Consider the following 22,766-nt stretch of genomic DNA (forward strand, 5'->3'; position numbering starts at 1 on the left):
GACGTTGTGCTGCATCCAGCGGAGATGGCACGCAGACTAGCCAAAGTTCGAAGAAATCCGGAAGCGGATATTGGCCGGAAAGTATTCCAAGGCTTCCGAATCGGGACAGGTACCGCCACCTGAATCCATTCTGCAGTTTGCAGAAGTCTCTTATCGATTGTCTAGCATCCCCACCACGTGAGGTCTGGAAACACCGGACAAGGCGCGCCTGCTTACCTAGGTACATCAAGACGTCAAAATGGCCTAATGATGTGACGCTAGTTTTGAAAGACGATAGCCCGATAGATCGTAACTCCCATGTGCAAGGGCAGTGATCCAGACTCGTTCCGCCCGAAAAGTGAAAACCATTCTGGACCGCGAGGCGCAACCCTCGCCATGCTGTTCGACACTATTGACGCCATCCTGCCCCCTTGAGTCCGACACTGACTTCCGCAGAGCATGGGGCGCGAGGAGGTTGTTCGTTCCATCCCACAGGCGCCCGTCTAGAGCTGGACTTCGATATGAGTCGCCGCCCGCCACTCCCATCGCACACCGTGCCCCTCTCAGAGAAGAAGAGAGAGCGCGAGGTCCTCCAATATGTCGCCGCCTACCGTGACCTGCCACGCCTCGATGAGTTGGCCTCCGGACCAGAGTCATCCCATCTCCCTCCTGACTACTGCGCGCAGCCCTCAACAGACTCGACCCTGACTGCACTATGCCAGCTGGCAGCGCTGCGCATGAACGCGCAGCGGGCTTTGATCTCCTTGATAGACGACAAACACCAGCACGTTCTGGCAGAGGCAACACCTCAAACCTCGCTCCGCGGAGGCGCCCCACCTGCCGATGGGTCCAACCCATTGTGGTTGGGCAGTGTCAGCATCCCTCGAAGTTGGGGTGTTTGCGAACAGGTCCTAGACTTAGGCGCGGGCAACGTTGCCGAGCGCGCAGGAACATCGATTGTTGTCAACAGAGACCTTCGTGACAGCGATCGTTACGCACAGCGCACATTTGTTCAAGACGGCCCACGCGTCCGCTTCTATGCTGGTGCCGCACTTGTGAGTCGGCAGGGTGCGATTGTGGGCGCGCTGTGTGTTTTTGACGACACGCCCAGGCCACTAGGTGTTCCAGAGGAGAACGCGACATGTCTCGAGGATCTATCAGCCACGATCATCGAGTATCTACGCAACTATACGGTCAAGGATCGGTTCAGGCGCGGCGAGAAACTCACTCGAGGCCTTATTTCCTTCGCAGAAGGCGCATCAGCGCTACTGCCATTGGATAACAGCAATGAAGTTGACTTGGAACCACTCTCTACTACGCCAACATCATCGACCCTGGGATCTGATATAGAATCCATTCTTCCACACAATGCGCCCGCAGAGGAACACGCGCCATCACGTGCGGCAGAGGCGAATGATGCTGCCTCGCAAGCATCACAAGCGGGCTCTGCAGGAACTGATCGGGACTCATCAGAGCAAAAGCAGCAACCATTTTCGACCGGTTCGGATACTATTCGACCAGGCTCTACACGGGAATCATCGTTGCGAGCCTTGCAAAGTACTATACTGCCGATGAATTCGAGATCGATGTTCGCACGGGCCTCCAATGTTATGCTTGCATCCAGCGACCTTGACGGAGTCCTCATATTCGATGCATCTGTTGCAGCAACTGGACATCGCCAGCATCCAGCAGCTCCGGAACGTGGACGCTTGAGCGGCAGCCTTTCCGATTCTGCAGGGCTCAATTCGAGATCAGAGTCAAGCGATGACAGTAGTTCGCAAAGTAGCAATGCCAAAGAGGGACCGAAGTCTTCTTCATCTAAGAGATGCCAAATTCTTGGAGCCGCACCATCTAGACCAATTGTAAACGCAGACGGGACGCCAGGAGACGGATCTTTCGCTGAGGCCAGCTTGGCCCGCTTGCTGCGGGATTACCCACACGGAAAGTTGTTCCACTACTCTGCCAAGGGTGATCTCTTGTCCTCGACGGATGAGTCATCCTCGAACAGGGACCTCCACCGGAATATACCAGTTGGTGACGATCTACGTCCTAAAGCGTACCACAGACCAGGGCAAATATCCAGAAGCTCAAAAGCCATCGCTGAGCTGCTTCCAAATGCCCGGAGTGTGGCATTTGTGCCTTTCTGGGATTATGAGAGATCAAGATGGTTCGCGGGTAACTTCAACTTCTTCTCAACACCTTTTTGTTGCTAATGCGTCTAGGTTGTCTTTGCTGGACTAGCAGCCACGACCGTTTACTGTCAGCTTCGGTAGATTTGGCATATTTTAATATTTTCAGTCATTCCATCATGCGAGAGCTATCACGTCTCGATGCTGTTGCGTTGAACCAACAGAAAACCACGTTTGTTGCTTCCATCTCACACGAACTACGATCTCCTCTGCATGGGATACTGGGCACATTGGAATTCATAAAGGATACTCCGCTGGACACGTTCCAAACCAGCATGCTCAATTCGCTCAACAGCTGCGGTCAAACCTTACTTGATACGATCAACCACGTCATGGATTATTCCAAAATGAGTGAAACTACAAAGAACGTTTCCACAAGACGACTCAAAAATACCAAGACGGTACGACTGTCATCTAAACCTCTCAAGACGCGGCGTTTGCAACGAGACCTAGCCTTTGATCTAGGCATTGCCACTGAGGAGGTCGTAGAGGCTATCTTCGCTGGATCCTCGTTTCTCCCGATCATGAGCTCTAAGAACGCACCCATGTCTCCTAGCGGATCAATATCCACAACAGAAGACAACATGAGTACACTTGATATTAGCACTAAACGTAAAACGTGCTACATCATATTGGACATTGCCCCTGAGCAGGACTGGATATACTGCTTCCCTGTAGGGTCTTGGAAAAGAACTGTCATGAAGTACGAGCTACTATATACTCTAAACATACGACCCCGCTAACAAGGTCACAGCCTTTTCGGCAATGCCATCAAATACACCCACAGAGGCCATATTACGATTTCCATCCACGCCACAGACCTCGCCAAAACTGCAAGCTCGGCCACTACGATTACACTCACCGTAAATGATACAGGGGTTGGTATGAGTTCTGTCTTTCTTGCCAACAAAGCGTTCCAAGCGTTCTCACAGGAGAATCCACATAGTTCAGGAGTGGGTTTAGGGCTAAGTATTGTCCGGCAGATCATCGAGACAAACGGTGGTAAGATTGAAGTTAGCAGTGACCATTTATCTGGAACTAAGGTCACCGTCAAGTTGTCATTGATGAGGCCCGAGTCAGTGCATACCAACCTTCCGCAACGCGATGAGTATCTTCGCTGGCTACCACGCTTACAAGGCCGCAAAGTGTGCATCCTTCACAGGCCCGAAGCCGACCAGGACATTGTGGATGAGCCGCAGAACACAGAAGGCCTCGCAAAGTTCACCCGTGCTTTAGCAACGACTTTGTCCAACCACTTGAAGATGGACGTTGTACAGACGACGAAGTGGGAAGATAACAATGCAGATATTGTGATCTGCCCGGAACCATCCTTCGAATATCTTGCTGCTATCAGAACTAAAAGAGCCGAAAACCAAGCCGCAAAAGCAGCAGTGACTATCTTTGTTGCGTTGGACGCCCTCGAAGCAGCGACTCTTCGCTCTGATGTTCGCGTCACGAGCAAGGAATCAGTGGTCGAGATCATGACCCAGCCGTCAGTAAATCAACAACCTCTAAATGACTAACGCTGACTCTCCCATAGACTCGGGCCTTTCAAACTGGCTTATGTGCTGAATCAATGTCTCGACCGATTTGTACACCCGAACGAGAATGTCATTCATGTGTCTACGAGCGACTCAGCACAGTCAGAGCCGCCACCCGTCGAAGGACCAATGCCTCTATCACCTTCTCCAGCTGAGATGCCGCCGCTTCTGAATCAGCCTCATTGGCATCAGACAGACAAGTTGGATCCTCCCTCTTTTACAGAATCGCAGCATCCAGCGACTATAACACTAGCCCCAGAGACGACTGAGCTTGAGAAGCGTACGCTTCCAATTCGCCCGAAGCTCACGATATCCAACAGTGCAGTCGACGACACATCGTCAAAAATTCTCATTACAGATGACAATACAATCAACCGAAGGGTCAGTCCACTGCCATAAATCAATCCATCATCTTCGAAACTGACATTTCGAAGCTCCTTACAGCATTCATGAAGAAACATAACTTTCAATATGTGGAAGCAGAGAATGGCCTCGAGGCCCTTCGCGCATACCAGTCCACTCCGACGCTATTCAGCATCATCCTCATGGACATGTCGATGCCCGTTATGGACGGCATGTCGGCAACTCGAGCAATCAGGCAATACGAGCAAGAATACAACATATCACGATGTTGTATCATTGCTTTGACCGGACTGGCATCTGCCAGCGCAAAGCTGGAGGCATGGAATGCTGGCATTGATCATTTCATGACCAAACCAGTCAATTTCAAGGCACTCCAGGATTTTCTCAGGAAGGAACAGGCAAGGCGCCATGAATCTACAAGAACGCGGCGAGTGTCAGCCTCGTTCCTGTCCAGAAACTGAAACGGTGCGTTTCGAACGGAGTATTCCATAGACCTCTCGTATGGTTGTATTTTCTAGATTGAATGGTTGGACAGTGTCCACTTGACATATATACATATAGTTATCAGAATACGGCGAAAGTATTCCACTGGAATATTTAATTAATACAATATCCTCGTAATTGTTGTGACTACAAGCACGAGAGCCGATGCTATCTGGACTGGCATTATTCACAGCAGTCCCTCTGTCCATCACAGCGTCTACCCCCAGATAGTGGTCTGCTTCAATGCCTATAATCCAGTTGTTGCAGGGCCACATGGCCGTTGGGCCCTGAAGAATCATTGGACAAAGCGTGAAAGATTACGATTCAACGCAGTTGGCAAACGTCGCATTTCGCCTTGACGGTTCAAGCTGGAGGGACGCTGTAATAGCATAGTATGTATTCAACGAAACTGGTGTACTGGACAGGGAGAAGGTGTGTAACTCACTCGTTTAAGCAAGGATTGGAAGGGTTGTGATCCGTACATGCAGCATGCGCTCAGCGTAAGCCTGTTAGTCAGAGAAGTATAGCCACGCTTCGGTGCTGGAGAGTGTGTTGTTGCATATGCGCCATGACTCAGAAGAGCTATGCCATTATGTTCACCTTACTCGAACAAAGGATCCACCCAACCTTAGCTATCGGAAACGACACTTCATACAAGTGTCAAGTGCTTCGCCCCTGAAGCAAAGACTTGAGCAAGGCAGATAGAGATATGATGTTCATCAATTGGGTGTGTTGGGAGACATACACAGCGACAGTGTCGGTTCATCTCTATTCTGTCTAGTAACTTATTGTAGACAGCGTTATGGATGCTCCAAAACACTCGCACGATTGCCGATGAACTAAGCCTTATCGCCATCAACCTTAGCCGCCGTGTCGGCAACCTCGGCCGCAGTTTCGGCCGCTTTCGCGTCTTCGCCATTAGCCTGACCGCCATTTGCAACGAGATTTTGAACGACTTTGTGGGTCCCAGCAGGGCTGCCAGGCTCAGAAGCCAACACCTTGCCGTCCTTGTTGATGACAAAGACACCTCGAGTGGTACCTTTGGGAGCCTTCTTCAAGCCAATCGCTGAGATAAGGGTTTGCGACGGGTCGCAAAGCAGGCTATACGGGAGGCTCTGCTTGGTCTTGAAGGTCGTGTTTGCCTTAGGGCTGTCGTTGGAAAGACCATAGATGCTGAAGCCGGTCGCGGTGAGAGGCGTGTAAGAGTCGCGGAAGAGGCAGACTTGTGTGGTGCCTGTATGCAAATTAGCGGCGGTTCTGGCTGGCAGGATACATCAACGTACATCCAGGTGTAGAGGCTTTGGGATAAGTGAACAGAACGACACCGCCCTTGCTTTCCTCAACGAGCTTTGCAAGTGTGGTCTTCTTTCCATCGTGCGTCTCGACCTCTCCACCAAAATTGGTGAGATCAATCGTATCGCCGGCCTTGGGCGGTCCAGTTGTGGAGGTAGCAGCAGCCGGCTTGCTCGCGCCGTTAGTTGCGTCAGCAACAGCTTCCTTGGCGGTGTCGACGGCTTCGGTAACAGTTTCGGTGACAGCTGCTGCAGCTTCGGCGACAGCCTCAGTTGCCTGCTCAACAACTGTCTTCTTGCTCGGAGCTTTCTTGCCCTTGGGCGCGGACACCTTCTTGGCTTGGCGCACGGGCGCTGGAGGGGGCGTTTTGCGTTTGCGTAGCTCCACCATTATGAATACGTGATCGCGTTGCTGTTCCACCGTCACGTCAGTACGGTACTGTGTATCTAATGCTCCGGCGACGATGGGGTTCAACGCAATGGGTCCGAAGGAGCTGCGCGTCAAAACAGACGGAGGGACTGGCGCTTACCTGCTCGTGCGTTGTCCAAGAGCTATTGTGTGTTACCTGCACCAGTTACGGATCGAAAGGAACGACGGCAGCTGCGACGTGTTGCGGAATTGAGGTAGCAATAAGGATGAGCGATGTGTCGAGCTTCAAGCCGGAGAGGCCAGCGCAATGGCGATCATTTTACGGCCTTCCCGCCTCCCCTTGGCAGGAATTACATCTTTTCGAAATTAAGCGGATTACACGAGCTTGCGTCTTTTGTTTCGCGACATTCAGCTCCAGACCTGGGGTTACATGTCGTCTTTGATTGGCTGATGGGGATGAGGAGCATGAACGCTGCAACGCAACTTGCCGTTCAGGCTACTGGCCCCTAAACCGTCATAGCTCCAGTCTGCGCTAACCTGATTAGCTCTCTACCCCTTCCACCCCAGCGAAGCCGGACCCTTCCATTCGTGGATACATCCTTGCACTTGGAACAAGTGGGAGGCGATGCAGAGGTAACCACTGTTGGTCAGTGTAAACACGAACGAAGTCGACGGCACAGCGCGCATGCCTGGAACCACTCGCGATATTCAGTGTGTCCGGTCGACTTCCAGCGATAGCAAAGGAGCAAGTCGGTACCATATACAAGGGCATCACTGGAACCATGGGTTGCCCTATGGACTCCACTCAATGGAGACCAACAAGTGGCACCTCCAGTGTATGCTACACACTCTCAACTACTTTTGCTCTGCCATGTTTGGCTCAACGATAATCGGTACCATTGTAAGTATAAACATGGAATCCGCACCACAAAAACAATTCATACTCGACCTGTCTCTCTCTAATTTCCTCAGGCTTACACCCGAAACTCTCAAGACGTTGTCGTAGACACCAATATTCCCAGCAGCCACGATGTCCCATTCCTTGTCCAGATCTCGTTCTTCAAAGCGTCGTAGTGTCTCTGCAGGGTCGACGAGAACGGAGAGAGAGAAGACGGTGCCATCAAACACGCTTGATGTACAGCAGGTCAATACGTCGTCAGATATAGAAGAGCAGATCTCTTCAACAACCACTCGCAATGCTTTCGGCAACGAAGAAGGGGCCGACATTCATTATGAGACATGTTAATGGTGGTACGTACAGCTTTTGTTCACATCTCCCAATTTTTGTGTTTCTTGCATCACAGTTTACTAACATATCTTAATAGGCACACAGGAGTTTTTAGGTCAATGCTTTATCTTCTTGCACGATGTGCTACTAACACATCACAGTGATGCTTGCCGAGAATGTTTCGCTCGGCGTCCTCGCGCTGCCACAAGCTCTTGCGATCCTGGGCATAGTTCCAGGTCTCATATGCATTTGCTTCCTAGGACTGATCGCCACATATACTGGATGGCTTATTGGCGAATTCAAACTTGCTTACCCAAGGGTGCAGTCTTTCCCTGACTGCGGAGAACTCATCGCGGGCCCTGTAGGAAGAGAGATCATGGCTGTTGGCTCAATTCTCATCCTGGTTTTCGTCAGCGGTGCGCATGTGCTGACATTCTCGGTTGCTCTGAATGCTCTGACAGGCCATGGAGCTTGCACGATCATATTCGCTGTCGCTGGTATGGTCATTTGTTTCATACTGGGTCTGCCACGAACATTCAAGGACGTCAGCAAATTGTCCATCATATGTAAGTTCATCACTCTCTTGTGCTGGAATGGAATTAAAACTAACTGTAAAAGCTTGTGCAAGCATCATTCTTGCAGTATCCATCGCTATGATTGGTATCGGGATCTCGAAGCCACATGCAGGCGATATTCTTGCGGTTCGCCCTGGGCTCCCTTTCGTCAAGGGTCTAGGTCCAGTCCTGAACATTATTCTGGCTTACAGTAAGTCTTTCTTGCAAAGCACCGATCTTTGCCTGAATTCAATCTAATCACAACTAGCTGGCCACGTTGCCTTTCTTTCGTTTCAATCTGAATTGAGAGATCCACGCGACTTCAAAAAGGCACTTTTCTTTGAGCAAGGCATCGCAGTGACTTTCTACATGACAATTTCGGCTGTCATCTATTATTACGCTGGTCCGTTTGTCACGTCTCCTGCCCTCGGCTCAGCAAGCCCCGTAGTCACGAAGATTGCTTTTGGCTTCGCCATTCCCACAATCATAATCTCAGGCGTAGTCAACGGGTCAGTGGCCTGCAAGTATCTCTACATCCGCATGTGGAAGGGAACAGACGTTGTTCATCAGAAGAGTTTCAAAAGTATAGGGAGTTGGGTCGCCATTTGTGCAGCACTTTGGATTGTTGCATGGCTTCTCGCTGAAGCCATTCCAAATTTCAACCTCTTGCTTGGTCTCATTGCTGCGCTTTTCGGGTCCTGGTTCAGCTGTAAGTCGGTACGAAAGCCTGTGCGACAACAGAGATACTGATCTGATCTAGATGCGCTGCCGATGGTCATGTGGTTTTATCAGTATAGAGGGTCTTGGTTCAAGAGTAAGCGCATGATTGTGTGGTCAATCTGCAATGCGTTTCTCTTCTGTATCGGAGTTGCCATCGTAAGTTTTGAAGACCCTATCGTCGTAGAGTCCGAACACTAATGTTCTATAAGTTCGCTCTGGGAATGTGGGCCTCAGGTCACGACTTGCGTAACGGTTCTGGAGGCAAGGTGTTCTCCTGCGCCAACAACTGGTCGCCAGTCAGGATAGAAAACGATAGATAATAATCAGATGAGATGAACTTAGATGATGTTTTCCATGAATTTTCCATGAGTGAAGAGCTGCCTTGGTACCGGCACCGTCGCTTGCAATTGTGTTTCAAATTCGAACAAGACTACAGAGAGACCATCTAATTGTCTAGACATGCATGAGATGGAAGCTGTACTAGTCAGCGCAGTATTCCAAAATGAAGAGTCATCATGTTTTTGAATCTTTACGAATGACGTAGACTCACAACGTGTGTCCTTCTACACATTGCGAAAGGTTACTTCACTGCTTGCGTAGAAACGGCAGTACATCACGTGCTAGCGCGCTTGTTGGGACGCGCTCGCGCTTGCCTCTATTGATGATAGTTGTCGTCATCGCCACCTCCACATTTCGCTTCAACACAGCCGCTTCTAAGCATATGCTTCACCTGCCCCAGTTCGACCCCAAGTAGTCCTCTCACTACTGCTCTTCTAGGTATCTATTTTGTGCCAGCAACATGGAGGCCACACGCACACGCAAGCGAAAGGCAGGCGTGAGCTACGTCGACTCTGGCGACGACAACCCCAAAATAAACTCCCAGTCACCCGAAAGGAGATCGAAAAGATTGAAAAATGCCACGGATGCTAATCCTGCCGAGGACACATCCCAGGAGCCCAGCAAAGAAAAGGCCAAGTGTGGCAGCGATGCACCACCTGAGAAGCGCCTCCGCCGATATCGTGCACGAGCACCTGGCAGCTACCTCGAAGTGAAAAATCGCGCACTCACACAACGTTTGACTGTACTGTCTCGAGAAAGATGTGGTACCGCTGAGTTGCCAGGCGAAAAGGTGGTGATTGCTGGCTCGACAGGCAATGTCTACACTGTAAATGTAGGCCTGACACCTAGCTGCGATTGTCCACACGCACGGAAAGGGAATCAATGCAAACATATCGTCTACGTCATGCTCCGAGTGCTCAAGACACGAGAAGATGTCGCGTATCAACTCGCACTGACTGGTACCGAACTGCGCGAGTTAATCAAGCATGCGCCACTCATACCTGGTGTCGAAACAGATGGCAACGACAAGCCTGGTGAAGAGCGAGATGGTAATCGTAAACCCATCGAAGGCGAGTGCCCTATCTGCTACGATGCGCTCGATTCAGAGAAAGACGATATTGTCTATTGCAAGGCCAGCTGTGGCAACAACGTTCACAAAACTTGCATGCAGTCTTGGATTCAGGTTGCTACGAGAGGCAAGGCAACATGTCCATACTGTCGAGCAACATGGGACACAGATGAAGTTCTCAACGGTATCTCGGGAAGCATCGATACAAAGGGTTTACAGAGAACCGGAGAAGGATATTTCAATATTGCTAGCCAACTGGGCCTGAGCGGCGAGAGAGATTATTCGACCTACCATCAATTCTGGGTGCGGCGTCAATTGGGCCACAGGTGGTGAGACACTTCTTTGATCCTTCTCATTGTTCGGAGCTTATCTGTTTTGACCTCGGTGAGATTCCGAGTGAATCGGACCGCTCAAAGTGGCTGTGTGCAAGTTTTTACGAGGATCAATCTCGTCCTACAGAACTGGGTGATGACCAAAGGCTGGATTACTAGCATCAGGGCAGATACGGCTCTCTACTCAAACGCATGAGTCTGTCAGCGCATCTACATTCACTTTTCGAAGAGGTTACGCTCTTTGCCTCGTGCAAGTCATTGGGCTGCAGCGATGTACTACATATTCTGTTCAGCTGCTTGTTAATCATTCAATCTCTTCACAACCAATGTGCCTTTTTAGTCGTATTTTTGGAGATCCTACTGGTAGCTGACACCTTGCAATCGCCCACACTGTTACCAAGCCTCTACATGTGCTGCATGGCCGCCATCGGAATGACCATCTGTGAGTGGATTTTAATCCGCATTATGTTGTTGTTGTTGACAATTACGACGAGAACACTCTTTGTCGTTGAATGGGCTTATGTCTGGAAAAGTAAAGTGTTGTTTGGGTCACAGATAGATACAGCCAAGCCGCGCAGTCATTCCGGGATTCGGCAATGCGCTAGTGTCATGCGCCACACAGCCACGCCAGCTCATTCCAAGTTTCCAACCTCATTTCACACCTGTGCACATGCATCAGCACAACGTTAGATGGGATCGGATGCTCTATCGAAGTTGACCAAGGCCGGCGAGAGCGCCTGGAAGTCGTTCCAGCAAAGATGGTACGGTCCGAACATCCGAGCACGGTCACGTGCATCATACTGACTGCACACACTGTAGGCTGGAAAGGAAAAGGGGCCAACCTGATGCGCAATTGGCAGAAGCCATTCGTCAGAAGAATCTCTATCTCCGACAAATTGCGGCGAAGATCACAGGCAACTCGGAATCCGAAGTGCCTCCACTCATATGCACAGCACAGGCACCTAGCCGTGCAGTCTTCTTAATCACCACGCCAGTTGCTTTTGGCAGGCTTGAAGTCTCTAAGAATACCTATGATCTTCTCGCCAAACATTTTGGTATGAGTCTGAACAGCATCTCACATTGGGCTGTGGTAGTCGTTGATCGCGGGCTTGGGCCAACCTACGCGTACGACTTGATGAGCGATCAGTTGAAGGTGCAGATGCTGATGAATAATTATCTCCGCGTGTACGAAGCTACTGAGCAATTCATCGCGACATGGAGCTCGTGCTACTATGTGGGAGAGACAACAAAGAGAAACGAGGAAATCCAGGCCCTGGGTAAGCCACAGAGCAATGGCAGTAGACCGCATGCTAATCTTTTGCAGGTGAAAACTTCATCGCCACAAACAGGCGATACAATCTGCTCTCGAACAATTGCCAACATCTTACAGAGAATCTTGTCCGGGAGCTTTGCAATGGCAAGATGATTAGCCAAGCCAAGCTGGAAGAAGAAATCCGCCTCCTCTCGCCAAAGCTTGCGCGCGACTTGATGGTAGCGAGGCTGAGATCTAAGCTTGACAAGGAGGACCAAAAAGAAGATAGTGCGTCTGTGCAAAGCGATGTCTTTACGATAAAGGAGTTGTGGGGCAGGATCAAACAGTAGCTGGTAATAGCGTCATCTTTACATCTGGTTATGGAACTTATAGAATAAAGTCTAATTTGTATATAGTTTTGTAGAGTTTTGTGACCTCTCCCACCGCTTTCCCACTGTCTAGCTGTCTTTCGACGACGACAGCACTACACGGCTGTAGACCTGGCTAACGATGTAACACGTAGTGTCTTCTGGATACAGTCACGAAGCTCGGGTATCCGGAAGGGCTTGGAGATGACATTGTCCATACCAGCTCGCAACGCCATCCCAACCTGCTCCGATCTGACGTTCGCTGTAACCCCTATGACAGGAACGTGACGACTTATCCTGCCTTCTTCTTGCATCTTCCGAATATTCGTCACGCATTCGAGTCCGTTCATTACTGGCATCTAGAGATGGGTTGTTAGATCGTAGCAACAATGGGCAGACAGTAAGACTCGCCTCCCAATCTAAAAGAATAAGTGTCAACTCGGTACCAGACTCATCTCCAATGCAAAATTTGGTTGTTTGCAGGTACTCCAGTGCTTCACCGCCGTGGTTAGCGACAGCAATATTCATTCCAAGGTTGCGTAGTTGTTTCGCCAGGACGCGTTGATTGACCAAATTGTCTTCTACAATGAGGACATGTAGGTCGCTGTCGGGGATGATGTTCTCGGGGATGATGTTCTCGGGGATGACTATACCCGACGAAGGCGGAGTGTTCCCTTTGTTGTACGACGTACTACGCAAAAAGGAGCCATGGGTCTGAGAACATGAATCGACGGTAGTTGCACAGCGCTCGACGCTGCCACTACCGAATGAGGTCGGCAGGCTCTGCCTGCTTTGCACGTAAAAGGAGAAAGTACTCCCCACGCCTTTTTCCGAGGTGAAGCCAATGGCTCCGCCATGCATCTCGCACAGTCTTCTTGAGATGAACAGTCCCAGACCCGTGCCACCTATGATCCAAAGTCAGTTTAGAGCTCGTGCGCTGTACACTCTACCGTAGTGAGAGAAGTGACATACCATAGTCGATATGTGTTCTCGGTGATGCTTGGGAAAATCGTGTGAAGAGGAGATGATGCTCTGTATCTGTGATGAGCACCCAGAATCTGTGATAGATCTGTAGACTTACGCTCATCGGTCATTCCCGTGCCGGTGTCCTGCACAGAGAAGCGCACGAAGACCTACACTGGCTCAGCCGATTGTTTGTACGTTGTGTTGAGATACCTACGTTTCGACCTTTTTCCCAATCTTCTAGCAAGGTCTTGGCTTCTGAGTTCTCTGTCCGTGGTATGTATTCAACTCTTCCGTCAGAGTCGTGTGTGGGTCGCTCAAGTGATAAGCTCAAACCGACAAGGATGTGCCTTTTGGCTTCTAAACGGGTGAATTTAATGGCGTTAGTAATGAGGTTAATGAGTATTTGCAGAACCCTTGTTGGATCGAGTGAGATGTCAACAATGCCAAACTCCCTGCACGAGTCCTCGATGGAAAACTCAAGGTCAATACCAGCTGATCTAGCTTCCCCTTCAAACATCTTGACTGCGTCTCTAACAGTTGACTCAAGTTGAACATCGATCGGGGTCATGGCAAACAGACCAGAGTCCAACTTGGATATAGTTAAGACATCTGCGCTCTTTAGTATCTGACGTCTGAGTTTAGAGGGAAAGATACTTACCGTCAACTATAGTTTTCATATGCTTTGAACATTGCACTATTGTCTCGGCGGAATCTACTGTAGCAAGTAAAGTCCGTTGGTAGTTCTCGTCGCAACAAGACGCCTGCTCCAAGATCTTGTGGGAAGCTATAATACTATCTGCACACTGGACGATTGCAGACAGCGGATTTCGCATCTCATGTGATGTTGTGTCAATGAAGCTCTCGAGTTGCCGTTTTGATTCCCTTGCTTGTGTGGCTTGGACCGCTTGTAACTGTTCACCCCACTTCTGCCTGGAGATCTCGGTTATGCACCCGACAAGCTCCAAGATCTCACCTTCGTCTGAGAGTTCTGGAAATATTGAACACAGTACCCACTTCTTTTGTTCCTCAGATGGTGAATCGTCCACACCAGTACTGCTGGATACGGACCACGTGCTTTTGAGGCGTAATTCGAAAGACCTGCATTGATTCAGCTCATTTCTGTTTGCAGGTTGGAAACACATTACTGTGGTTTTTTGGTCATCCGAAGCGCTTCGAATTTGGTTTTGCCAAACACGGCATACTCGTCATCGACAATCACGTCCCACGCCTCGGCAAGAGTAAGAGTGCGGTCTTTAGTACCACAAATACTAAACCAAGCCTCATTGCGGTAAGAGTAGATACCTTCCATCTTTGCGTCGATGATGAAGATTCCAATGTCGCTTCGTTCTGCGAAACGCTATACATAAAGAAAGGTCATTAAACAGCTGGGGTGCCACAGAACAGACAAGTGACCAACCTGAAATTTGGAGTGGCCACGGTCGGCCTTCTTTTGGGATTCCACTAGCTGTTGTCTGAGCTCGGTCTTGATAAGCTCAGCAGTATGTTCCCGACGCCCAATATCTTCTTCGTGCAGAATCAGCGAATCTAACGATGCGGAAACGAGACGCGTCGCCTCATAAACGAACTGCGAATAGGCTTGATCGTAAGGTCTTCTGGGATCTGCGACTATGTGAGTTGACATCATATCAGCGTTCCAAGGATTTGCTAACTTAAACCAAGTATCATGAAACCAAGGATTGTATCGTTCAAGGACGATGAGCGTAGAGGACAAATAACGACTGATCTGCAGATGTCACCTGAAATAAGGGGTTGTAGCCCTTCTGCCAGGTTTTCCCGATCAAGATCGTGAGCGATATCTACAGCAATGGGTCTGTCTGCGATGATAGCCTGCTTGAGAAACTTATTGATGCCCTCTTCTAGACGTATGTCGAGTATCTCAAAGCCGGAGGGTGGTTCATCGAGGAGTCCAGTGGATCGTCGATGTCTGAATTGACATCGGCGATCAAGACCCCCACTGGAATCAGTATTAGCTTCCATTCCTTTGTCAGCGGTCTCATTCGAATAGAAGAGCGCAAATGGAACATCTTTTTGGTTGCTGGAGAATACCTGCGCCGCATGATCCCAGTACGTATCACTGTCGCGAGCTCGGGGTAGCTCTTGGCTCAACTCTAGAAGGGTACGAGATCGTCTCTCCAAGATCACTTCCTTAGTCTGCTCGAATATCAGCAAAGCGTTCATGTGTCATGCCATCACCGGTATTTCGGCGTTTACTCGTAGAGAGTGATGACATTGAGAACGCTCAACACTTACAATTTCAACCACGGGCTCGTAATGACCAATCGTTGCGCCCTCCGAGTTGAAAATCGGTATGAAACGAGTGGAAAAGTATGTTTCTTCCACGAAGCCATTGCGATTCAATGGAATTTCGGTGTGAGAGTTATCCACGGTTTCGCCGGCAATGTTTCGCACAATGATCGGCTCGAAATATTCGTCCCAGATTGGGGCCAAAGCCTCTCGTGCGCTGCGACCCATACATGGATGAATATCCCCAAGAAGCTCAATGTATGGCTCATTGTAGATCATTATAAGTTCCTGGCCATAGAAGCCGACGGCCGGCCGTGGGTCTTGCATGATCAAGCTAGCATTACTGCGAAGCTGGGGTGACCATCCCTTCATCGGTCCCAATGGAGTGTTCGCCCAGTCGATGCTACGCGCCCACGCAACATGGGAAGACAACTTCACTGGTGGAGGATCGTCTGTCCAGTCGAATGTCGTAAATGATGCTTTGGAATGGGTCCTTGAAAGTGGTGCATCGTCTTCTGTCACTGCTTGGTTGACACGAGCGGCTTTCGTGGGTGTTCCATTTATCACAATCCAACGCTTTGCGATTAGGAATCTTCTCCAATTATACCCACCAAAAGACTTAGGGATTCGTGAGGTCAAGCCATTGCAACACGCCCACTGTCGAAACTGCGAAAACGACGCGGCATTCTCTTTGCCAATCGGGCTTCCCCCACCATCCAGGGCAGATTCCAATGCTCCTGACTCTACAGCGGCAAACGCAGCATTGCAGAATGCGAGTCTGATCTCAAAGGCAGAGTTGTTCTCATTTGTGGCATCCAGCACGAACGTAGGCCGAGGATCGTGTTCAAGTAGATCCGGTAATCCCAGGTCACGAAGAAGCTCTGCGTCATTCGAGTCCAGATTGAGTAGGAGCTGTGGAGTCAGAGGCGAATCTGGATCCATGGTGCAGGAGATCGTCCTGGCTCCGCAGGTCGCATCAATCCGCGCGAACCGAAGATACGGAGAGTTCTCGTGGGTGATTAAATGTCTGCAATTTGGCCATAGCTACCTGTGTGTGTGAAGTTCACAATACGGAAGTAAAAGGAGGCAAGTGTCTGAAAAGCGTGGGCTGTCGTGGTCTAGACTTTGACCCAGGTAAACACACAAGCGGTGACGTCGATTCTTTCTGTCTCATACTTTTCACGTTTTCAAACACCAGTCTGACATGGAACGCGTTACTTATAATCCCACAAAATCATTCCTATCCTTGAGCAAATAGCGACAAAGAAAGGATCTCCGGGCTACTGCAATCCAAATGGATGGGGCTGGTCTGCTCCGCGGACGCATCGCGTCGATCTCGCGTAGCCTTCCGCGGGGATGGTCAAGGCACTTTTCAGGCAGGAGCGCCAGGATCGTAGCGCCAGTAATATATCAGTTTTGACCTGTTACTTTGGCTACAAGGTTCTTGTTGAGCATAATGAGTTGTTCAAATTGAGCGAGAGTCGAATGTTAGGAAATCATGAAGAACAGTGAAACTGAAAGCGGGGAGACTGAAGTACTGTCTAGCGGATCGATTATTATATAGTCCGAAAAACCACTTTTCGCGTCTAAGATGCATACTTTTTATCTAGCAGAGGAGCGTCTACCACATCCTCTCCCAACACCTCCGCCAGACGGGCATTTCCGCCATTCTTGCGCGATGGTTCTCCTCAATGCCACCTTCCTCCCACTTCCTGCACTCCTCGTCAATGGCCGCCTTTCCAGTGACGAAATCGGCCTCGGCAGGGTTGACAAACGACGTGCGCTTGAACACCTTCCAGAAAATAAACACGAAGATGCTGAACCATGCTCCGAAGTAGCTCGTGATGAAGCCCTGAATGCTGAATGGCACAAGTGTATCGTACCCAATGAAGATGATCATCAACACACCGAGCACCATCGCCAAGTACGCCGTGTACGGTGCGAATGGCGCCCTGTAGGGAAGCAAGCTCGCGTCGAAGTTCTGCGCAACGCGCGCCCGGTACCACCCAATGTATGTCCACAGCATGCCGACGTATGTGCATACGAGTGCGCACGTCGTCAGTCCGACGAACCAGAAGAACACCTCGACGGCGTTGTTGGAGCTGACCAGGAACGTAAGGCACGTGATCAGTGTCACAGCGCCGACGGCGTAGATGGGAACACCAGCCTTGGTGCAGGTGAGGAAGATCTTGGGCGCTTGGCCGTCGCGTGCGAGACCGTAAAGTGTGCGCGAGGAGGCGTACAGGTACGCGTTTCCGCATGACCAGCCGGAGAGGAGGATGAGGAAGTTGATCAGGCCGGGCAGACCCTTGATACCCAGGTTTGTGATGCCTACAACCCAGGGACTCGCTAGGAGGTGTTAGTAAGAGTAGAGAAGGAGGAGGTATGTGTGAGCTTACCAGCAGCTCCTGGCTCGCCCGAGTCAATAGCGCCAAGCAGTCTCTCGTCGCGGGACGAGCAGATGATGCCTACGGCCAGCACACCGAAGACGTAGAATCCAACAAGACGGTAGAAGATGAGCTTAGCCACGCGCGGGATCGTGCGCCTGGGGTTCTGAATCTCGCCTGCCGCGAGACAGATCATGTCAGGTCCGGCAATCGTGAAGGCTGCGTAGATGCACACGCTCCAGAAGCCGCAGAATCGCCCCGTAGCGCCGTCGGTATAGTACGCGTGGATCAAGTTACCGCCAGTCCAGTATCGGAATCCGTAACGGTCGTTCTGCGGGTTGCCACCGAGCATGGTGATGAAGGTGAGCAAAACGAGTCCGATCAGCAACAAGACCTTTGTCGAAGCCATGACAAACTCGGACTCGCCATACCATTTCACCGCGACAACGTTGAGGAATACACACACGACCATCGTCATCGCAATCCACGCCGCGGGATTGATATCGGTGTTCCAGTATTGCATGACAGTCGCAACAGCACTGTACTCAGTGCACACCAGCATGACACCGGCGAAGAAGTACGTCCAGCCGATAGCAAATCCGAGCGCGGGATCCACGAAGCGCGCTGCGAGCTCGAAGATGGCACCACGCAGAGGCAGATACGCGCACATTTCTGCCACGCACAGGTAGGCCGGCCATACGAACAGCGCGCCCCAGAAGATGTACCCGAGTACCAGAGACAGCGGACCGGCTTTGGAAAGCGAGCCACCGATACCGACGAACAGGCCTGTGCCGATGGATCCTGAGGTTTGTCAGTGTCTGTGCGAACTGAAAGCAGCGCGGGGGTATCCACCTCCAATGGCCATGAGTTGGACATGGCGCGGCGAGAGACCACGATGGGTCTGGCCGTATTTCTCGAGCTCAGCAGCAGTAAAGTGTGCGTTACCCTCGACAAGGCCCTGCTTCACATCGCCATCATACTGCGACGTCACCTCAGCAGTCTTGGAGGCACTCGTGGTTTGCGCGATTTCCGGATCGACACCCATGTTGGCGGATGTGCAGGGGTTGGGTCTGAGATGGGGTACTGGGAGGGCTGACGAAGTAGACCTGCGACTCTGAAAGATCCGGGAAGATCGCCCTTCTCTTTATACAGAACTCGCGGCGCGTCTGGGAGCCTTGGTGCTAGGCCAGTCGCGTTCCATGACTTGCAATCTGTCGACTAGGGAAAAAGTCGGCGCACGATCGTTGCATTGGAGCGTGCCAAGTGATACTCGAGAACTTATCCGATAACATGACCTGGTGCTGCACCCTTTTGGTGGTGGTTCGGGAGCGGGCGACTTTGCTCGTTACGCAACGGCCTGCGCGCTGATAGACAGGGTGGTCGGACCAGTTTCCTCAGCGCGACGGTCTCGCCCGACCATGGCTTGCAAGGTGGATAAGAGGCTCTCGCCACAAGGTTTCCACGAGGGTGTTATCTTTGCATTGGGGTTAGCTTATCGTGGGGAAGAGGAGACACGCTGGGGTGGCTTGATACCTAATCGCCCGTAACGCCCACCAATAAGCTGCAGCGGACCACCGGCGACAGTAAGGCTTGACCTCAGCCCTAAGTCTTGTCTACACTTTTATAGTTGCCGACGCTGAAAATGTAGGGATCTTGTTGCTTGGGGGAAAAGTCTGGAAGTGGGACAGGAATGCAGTCGTGTGAGAAGATGACAGGAGGCTTTGTTGAGCGTAAGAGAAGGAAACAAGGAAGTTGCTGCTGATGAAGAGATGTAATACGAGAGAATTAGAAACACTTGTACATAGGTAGGGCGCGCACAAAAGACGAACGCTGTCTTGGACTAGCAGATGCCGACTACCTTAGATCGGCCATGCTCCCTGCAATAGGCGACCAAACCAGGCAGCTGGGTGTTGAGATTCTCCTTCTACCACAGACCACTCTCGCCTCGCTCTTCCACCTCGCTCACGACATCCCCGACGCTCCCATCGTCTGATAATCTTCGTTTCACCATCGGCCTCGACCATTGATGAACTGCACCTGTGCCGTAATTATTAGGCTCACGAGAATGAACGTGCATCAGACACCCAGACGGGCGTCAAGAGTTGACTGAACAAGAATATATACGAATAGGATTTTGCGCACATCCAGACCAGGACGTACGCCGTGGGACGAGAGGTATCTTAGCAACTACCTTTTCGGACTCCCCGAGAACAAACGCGCCGATTATGCAACAATATACAAGATGTTCGAACCAGATGTACACTCCAACGTCCTGTTACTTATTTGTTGGCGGGCGAGTCGCGACCAACAACAGGGTTCTGCCCAGGCTGGATCTTGGAGTCGCTCTGGAGCAGCTCCTCGGGCTTGTCTGCAAATCCACGGTTTAGCGCGATTCCCAACTCGAAAAGGTCAGCGCAGTGCTGGGGATCGGGAGACTCACCATGGCGCGCGTAGAGGTGGTACTCCTCGTCGGCGTACTTGCCGACCTTGCCGCTCTCGACATCCTTGCGCGTCAAGCTAAGCTTGTTCTTGGGCAGGCCCATGGAGCCGAGGTACTCGACGCCGTTCTTGAACTCGAGGTCCTTGCGCTTTGTGTCCCACTTGAGCTCCTCAGCCATGATGTCGATGACCTGCGGAAGCGCCTCGAGCGACGCCTGCGCGTTCAGGAAGGCGAGGCGCATGCGGCGCGCAATGACATCGGTAGCGGTCTGCGCGTACTCGTGGCGCACAGCGTAGCGCACCTCGCCGTCGACGTAGGGGTACAGCTCGGAGATCTTCTTGCCGCGCACCGGGAAGCGGGTTTCTGTGGGCGCACAGAGGGCGGCAACGGTCCAGGCGCGGTCGCCGTAGGCCTGGCAGAGGTACTTGGCGACCTCGGTGTCGATGCCGTAATGCTGGACCAGGTTGATGAAGAGGGTCTTGGAGAAACCGTGGGCACCCACGAGGCGGACACGGTGCGTCTGGCAGGTACCGTCGAGAGGGGCCTCATCCTTGACCTGAGTTCCACTAACCAAAGGTGCACTTGTGAGAGCCTCGGCCTTCAGGCCAAATTCCTTGATAGCCTCGTCGACGGTCTCCTCGGCCATCTGGCGGTAGGTTGTCCACTTTCCTCCAGAGCAGGTGAGCAAACCGGACTCGGACATGGTCACCAAGTGATTGCGCACGAGACCCTCCGACTTGTCCTTGGTAGGGTCGCGGACAAGAGGACGGATTCCAGACCATGCGGCCAGGACATCGCCACGCCTGACGTTGATCTCCGGCTGCAGGTAGCGTTTGACCTCCTTCAAGATCCACTCGATCTCTTCCTCGCCGGCGATGGGGTTCTGCTTGACATCGCAAGCAGTGTCGGTGGTACCAGCGATTGTGTTGCCCTGCCATGGCAGGAAGAAGATGACGCGACCGTCGGAGGTGTTGGGATCGATCAAGCCCATGTTGGCGGGGCTGAAGTAGCCGGGCAGGATGACGTGGACACCAGAGCTGGGGGCAACGATCTCCTGAACTGTCTGGTCATCCATCTTGCGGATGGAGTCGGTGAAAGGACCAGTCGCGTTGATGATACCCTTGGCCTTGATTGTGAACTCCTCGGCCTTCTTGCCGTTGAACTCGGCGACGCGGTCCTTTGCGACAGCGCCGTTCAATTTGCCGTTCGCGTCCTTGGTCAGGCTGGTGACTTCAACGTGGCTTACGACGGTTGCGCCGTACAGAGCTGCCGTCATTGCCAGTGAGACGTTCATGCGAGAATCGTTGTGTGCGCCGTCGTAGTAGACAAGAGCTCCGAAAAGGCCCTCCTTCTTCAACATGGGGAAAGCGTCCAGAGCCTTACTCTTGGTCATGTAGTACGAGCTCTCAATGTTCTCCGAGCCGGCCAAAAAGTCATAGAACTTGGTACCGGCCCAGAAGTAGGGCGCTTGCCACCACTTTTGGATGGGGATCATGATGGGGAGCCATTGCGACAGATGCGGTGCGGTGTCCAAAAAGTAACGGCGTTCGCGGAGAGCTTCGACGACAAGGGCGTACCTGATGTGCAATTAGCAACTGCAATTGCAATCGCAATTGGAAAATTGGCTACTCACTGGTTGTAGTCCAGGTTCCAGACAGCCTTCTCAAGGTACCTGACACCTCCGTGCACCAGCTTTGTGCTCTTACTGCTGGTGCCACTGCTGAAGTCGTCACGCTCGACCATGGCCACCTTCAGACCTCGTGTGACAGCATCCAGCGCGATTCCAGCACCGGTCGCGCCACCGCCAATGACCAGCAGATCGTACTCCTCCTGCTCAGGCTTCTGCAGGGGTGGCGATGCGCTCCCTGTGATGAGGTGCTTTGCCTTCTCTGCAACCTGGGCGACAATGCCGCCGCTCGCCTTCAGCTTCGCAATCTGCTCGTCTCTCGACAGCACATTGGGGAACTTGGGCGGGTTGAAGACGCCGCCCTCGCCGTAGGTCGGTGGGGGCACCGCGGCGGCTTCTGTGCCGGGAATGTCGCGCGGTCGGATGACTGTGTACAGCACTGCACTGCCAGCCAGACCGGCGCCGGCTGCGTAGGCCAGCGGCTTGAGGAAGCGACTCGAGCGTCGTGCAGCCATGATGCGCTATCGATTGGCGTGCGGTGATGGATCGAGGGGGATGCGGGATGCTACAGCGCCGCAGAATATTTTACAGAGTAGGAATAAGAATACAGATTAATGTGACACGACGTGAGACCTCGACCTGCACGCACGAAGGTTAGCCGGCCGCGCAGCACATGGCGAATCAGCAGGCAGCGCATTCCCGGCTTCGCAAAGCAATGCAGCGATGCTCGCGGCTGTCGCCAGGACGCCCGGAACAGGGCAGCGCGCCCAGGTGGCACTCGACGTACCTCGGATTTTCTCTACCAGCACAATGACACCCCAATGCTGGAGTCTCGAATTTTTCCGGGGCAATGCAGCGGGGAGGAAGCGTAGGATATCGAGACCCTGGCACTTGAAAGCTTTGAACGGCGCCCTGCCCCGATGACGCGCGCGGTCGCGTTGCTAACGAGGTGCAGCCCCACTCCGGACCCGCCCAGCACAGCGTGGGTGTCAGGGCCGCGCT

General features: G+C 51.9%; 9 protein-coding genes across 9 annotated transcripts; 5 read left to right on the plus strand and 4 right to left on the minus strand.

Moving 5' to 3' along the window:
- Window positions 1-9: 9 nt before the first annotated feature.
- On the plus strand, window positions 10-4,533 carry C7974DRAFT_422225 (uncharacterized protein; the record flags this gene model as incomplete). Its single annotated transcript, XM_046144325.1, has 5 exons — window positions 10-2,154; window positions 2,202-2,871; window positions 2,923-3,660; window positions 3,709-4,090; window positions 4,144-4,533. The coding sequence occupies exons 1-5, from the start codon at window positions 501-503 to the stop codon at window positions 4,531-4,533; spliced, it is 3,834 nt and encodes a 1,277-aa protein (XP_046000728.1). The 5' UTR covers window positions 10-500.
- An 861-nt stretch (window positions 4,534-5,394) lies between these two features.
- Window positions 5,395-6,456, minus strand: C7974DRAFT_354504 (merozoite capping protein-1; the record flags this gene model as incomplete). The annotated part of the gene is made up of 2 exons (XM_046139553.1): window positions 5,839-6,456; window positions 5,395-5,789 (listed from the first exon to the last, which is right to left on the minus strand). Exons 1-2 carry the CDS (start codon window positions 6,236-6,238, stop codon window positions 5,395-5,397), a joined length of 795 nt encoding a protein of 264 aa, XP_046000729.1. The 5' UTR covers window positions 6,239-6,456.
- Window positions 6,457-7,247: 791 nt separating this feature from the next.
- Window positions 7,248-9,039, plus strand: C7974DRAFT_304675 (transmembrane amino acid transporter protein-domain-containing protein; the record flags this gene model as incomplete). Its single annotated transcript, XM_046137991.1, has 6 exons — window positions 7,248-7,458; window positions 7,607-8,011; window positions 8,064-8,210; window positions 8,268-8,708; window positions 8,760-8,875; window positions 8,929-9,039. The coding sequence occupies 6 exons, from the start codon at window positions 7,248-7,250 to the stop codon at window positions 9,037-9,039; spliced, it is 1,431 nt and encodes a 476-aa protein (XP_046000730.1).
- Window positions 9,040-9,405: 366 nt separating this feature from the next.
- On the plus strand, window positions 9,406-10,805 carry C7974DRAFT_137247 (uncharacterized protein). Its single transcript, XM_046135503.1, has one exon. It carries the CDS (start codon window positions 9,519-9,521, stop codon window positions 10,458-10,460), a length of 942 nt encoding a protein of 313 aa, XP_046000731.1. The 5' UTR covers window positions 9,406-9,518; the 3' UTR covers window positions 10,461-10,805.
- On the plus strand, window positions 10,556-11,332 carry C7974DRAFT_137239 (uncharacterized protein). Its single transcript, XM_046135502.1, has one exon. It carries the CDS (start codon window positions 10,652-10,654, stop codon window positions 11,147-11,149), a length of 498 nt encoding a protein of 165 aa, XP_046000732.1. The 5' UTR covers window positions 10,556-10,651; the 3' UTR covers window positions 11,150-11,332.
- Window positions 11,087-12,187, plus strand: C7974DRAFT_137253 (uncharacterized protein). Its single transcript, XM_046135504.1, has 4 exons — window positions 11,087-11,225; window positions 11,279-11,736; window positions 11,784-12,064; window positions 12,128-12,187. The coding sequence occupies exons 1-3, from the start codon at window positions 11,218-11,220 to the stop codon at window positions 12,059-12,061; spliced, it is 744 nt and encodes a 247-aa protein (XP_046000733.1). The 5' UTR covers window positions 11,087-11,217; the 3' UTR covers window positions 12,062-12,064; window positions 12,128-12,187.
- An 8-nt stretch (window positions 12,188-12,195) lies between these two features.
- C7974DRAFT_461806 (aerobic respiration control sensor protein-like protein arcB) lies at window positions 12,196-16,486 on the minus strand (the record flags this gene model as incomplete). The annotated part of the gene is made up of 10 exons (XM_046146178.1): window positions 15,317-16,486; window positions 14,716-15,217; window positions 14,463-14,665; window positions 14,191-14,402; window positions 13,704-14,119; window positions 13,260-13,654; window positions 13,161-13,212; window positions 13,052-13,111; window positions 12,491-12,984; window positions 12,196-12,438 (listed from the first exon to the last, which is right to left on the minus strand). Exons 1-10 carry the CDS (start codon window positions 16,250-16,252, stop codon window positions 12,196-12,198), a joined length of 3,513 nt encoding a protein of 1,170 aa, XP_046000734.1. The 5' UTR covers window positions 16,253-16,486.
- A 439-nt stretch (window positions 16,487-16,925) lies between these two features.
- Window positions 16,926-19,119, minus strand: C7974DRAFT_137285 (amino acid permease). The gene is made up of 3 exons (XM_046135505.1): window positions 18,550-19,119; window positions 17,710-18,498; window positions 16,926-17,659 (listed from the first exon to the last, which is right to left on the minus strand). The coding sequence occupies exons 1-3, from the start codon at window positions 18,740-18,742 to the stop codon at window positions 16,932-16,934; spliced, it is 1,710 nt and encodes a 569-aa protein (XP_046000735.1). The 5' UTR covers window positions 18,743-19,119; the 3' UTR covers window positions 16,926-16,931.
- An 857-nt stretch (window positions 19,120-19,976) lies between these two features.
- C7974DRAFT_306156 (FAD dependent oxidoreductase-domain-containing protein) lies at window positions 19,977-22,279 on the minus strand (the record flags this gene model as incomplete). Its single annotated transcript, XM_046138067.1, has 2 exons — window positions 19,977-21,714; window positions 21,771-22,279. 2 exons carry the CDS (start codon window positions 22,277-22,279, stop codon window positions 19,977-19,979), a joined length of 2,247 nt encoding a protein of 748 aa, XP_046000736.1.
- Between the last annotated feature and the right edge of the window lie 487 nt (window positions 22,280-22,766).

The sequence above is a fragment of the Boeremia exigua genome, assembly GCF_020726555.1.
Source record: "Boeremia exigua strain MPI-SDFR-AT-0100 chromosome Unknown C7974scaffold_3, whole genome shotgun sequence".
In the NCBI taxonomy this organism is placed as follows: Eukaryota; Fungi; Ascomycota; class Dothideomycetes; order Pleosporales; family Didymellaceae; genus Boeremia; species Boeremia exigua.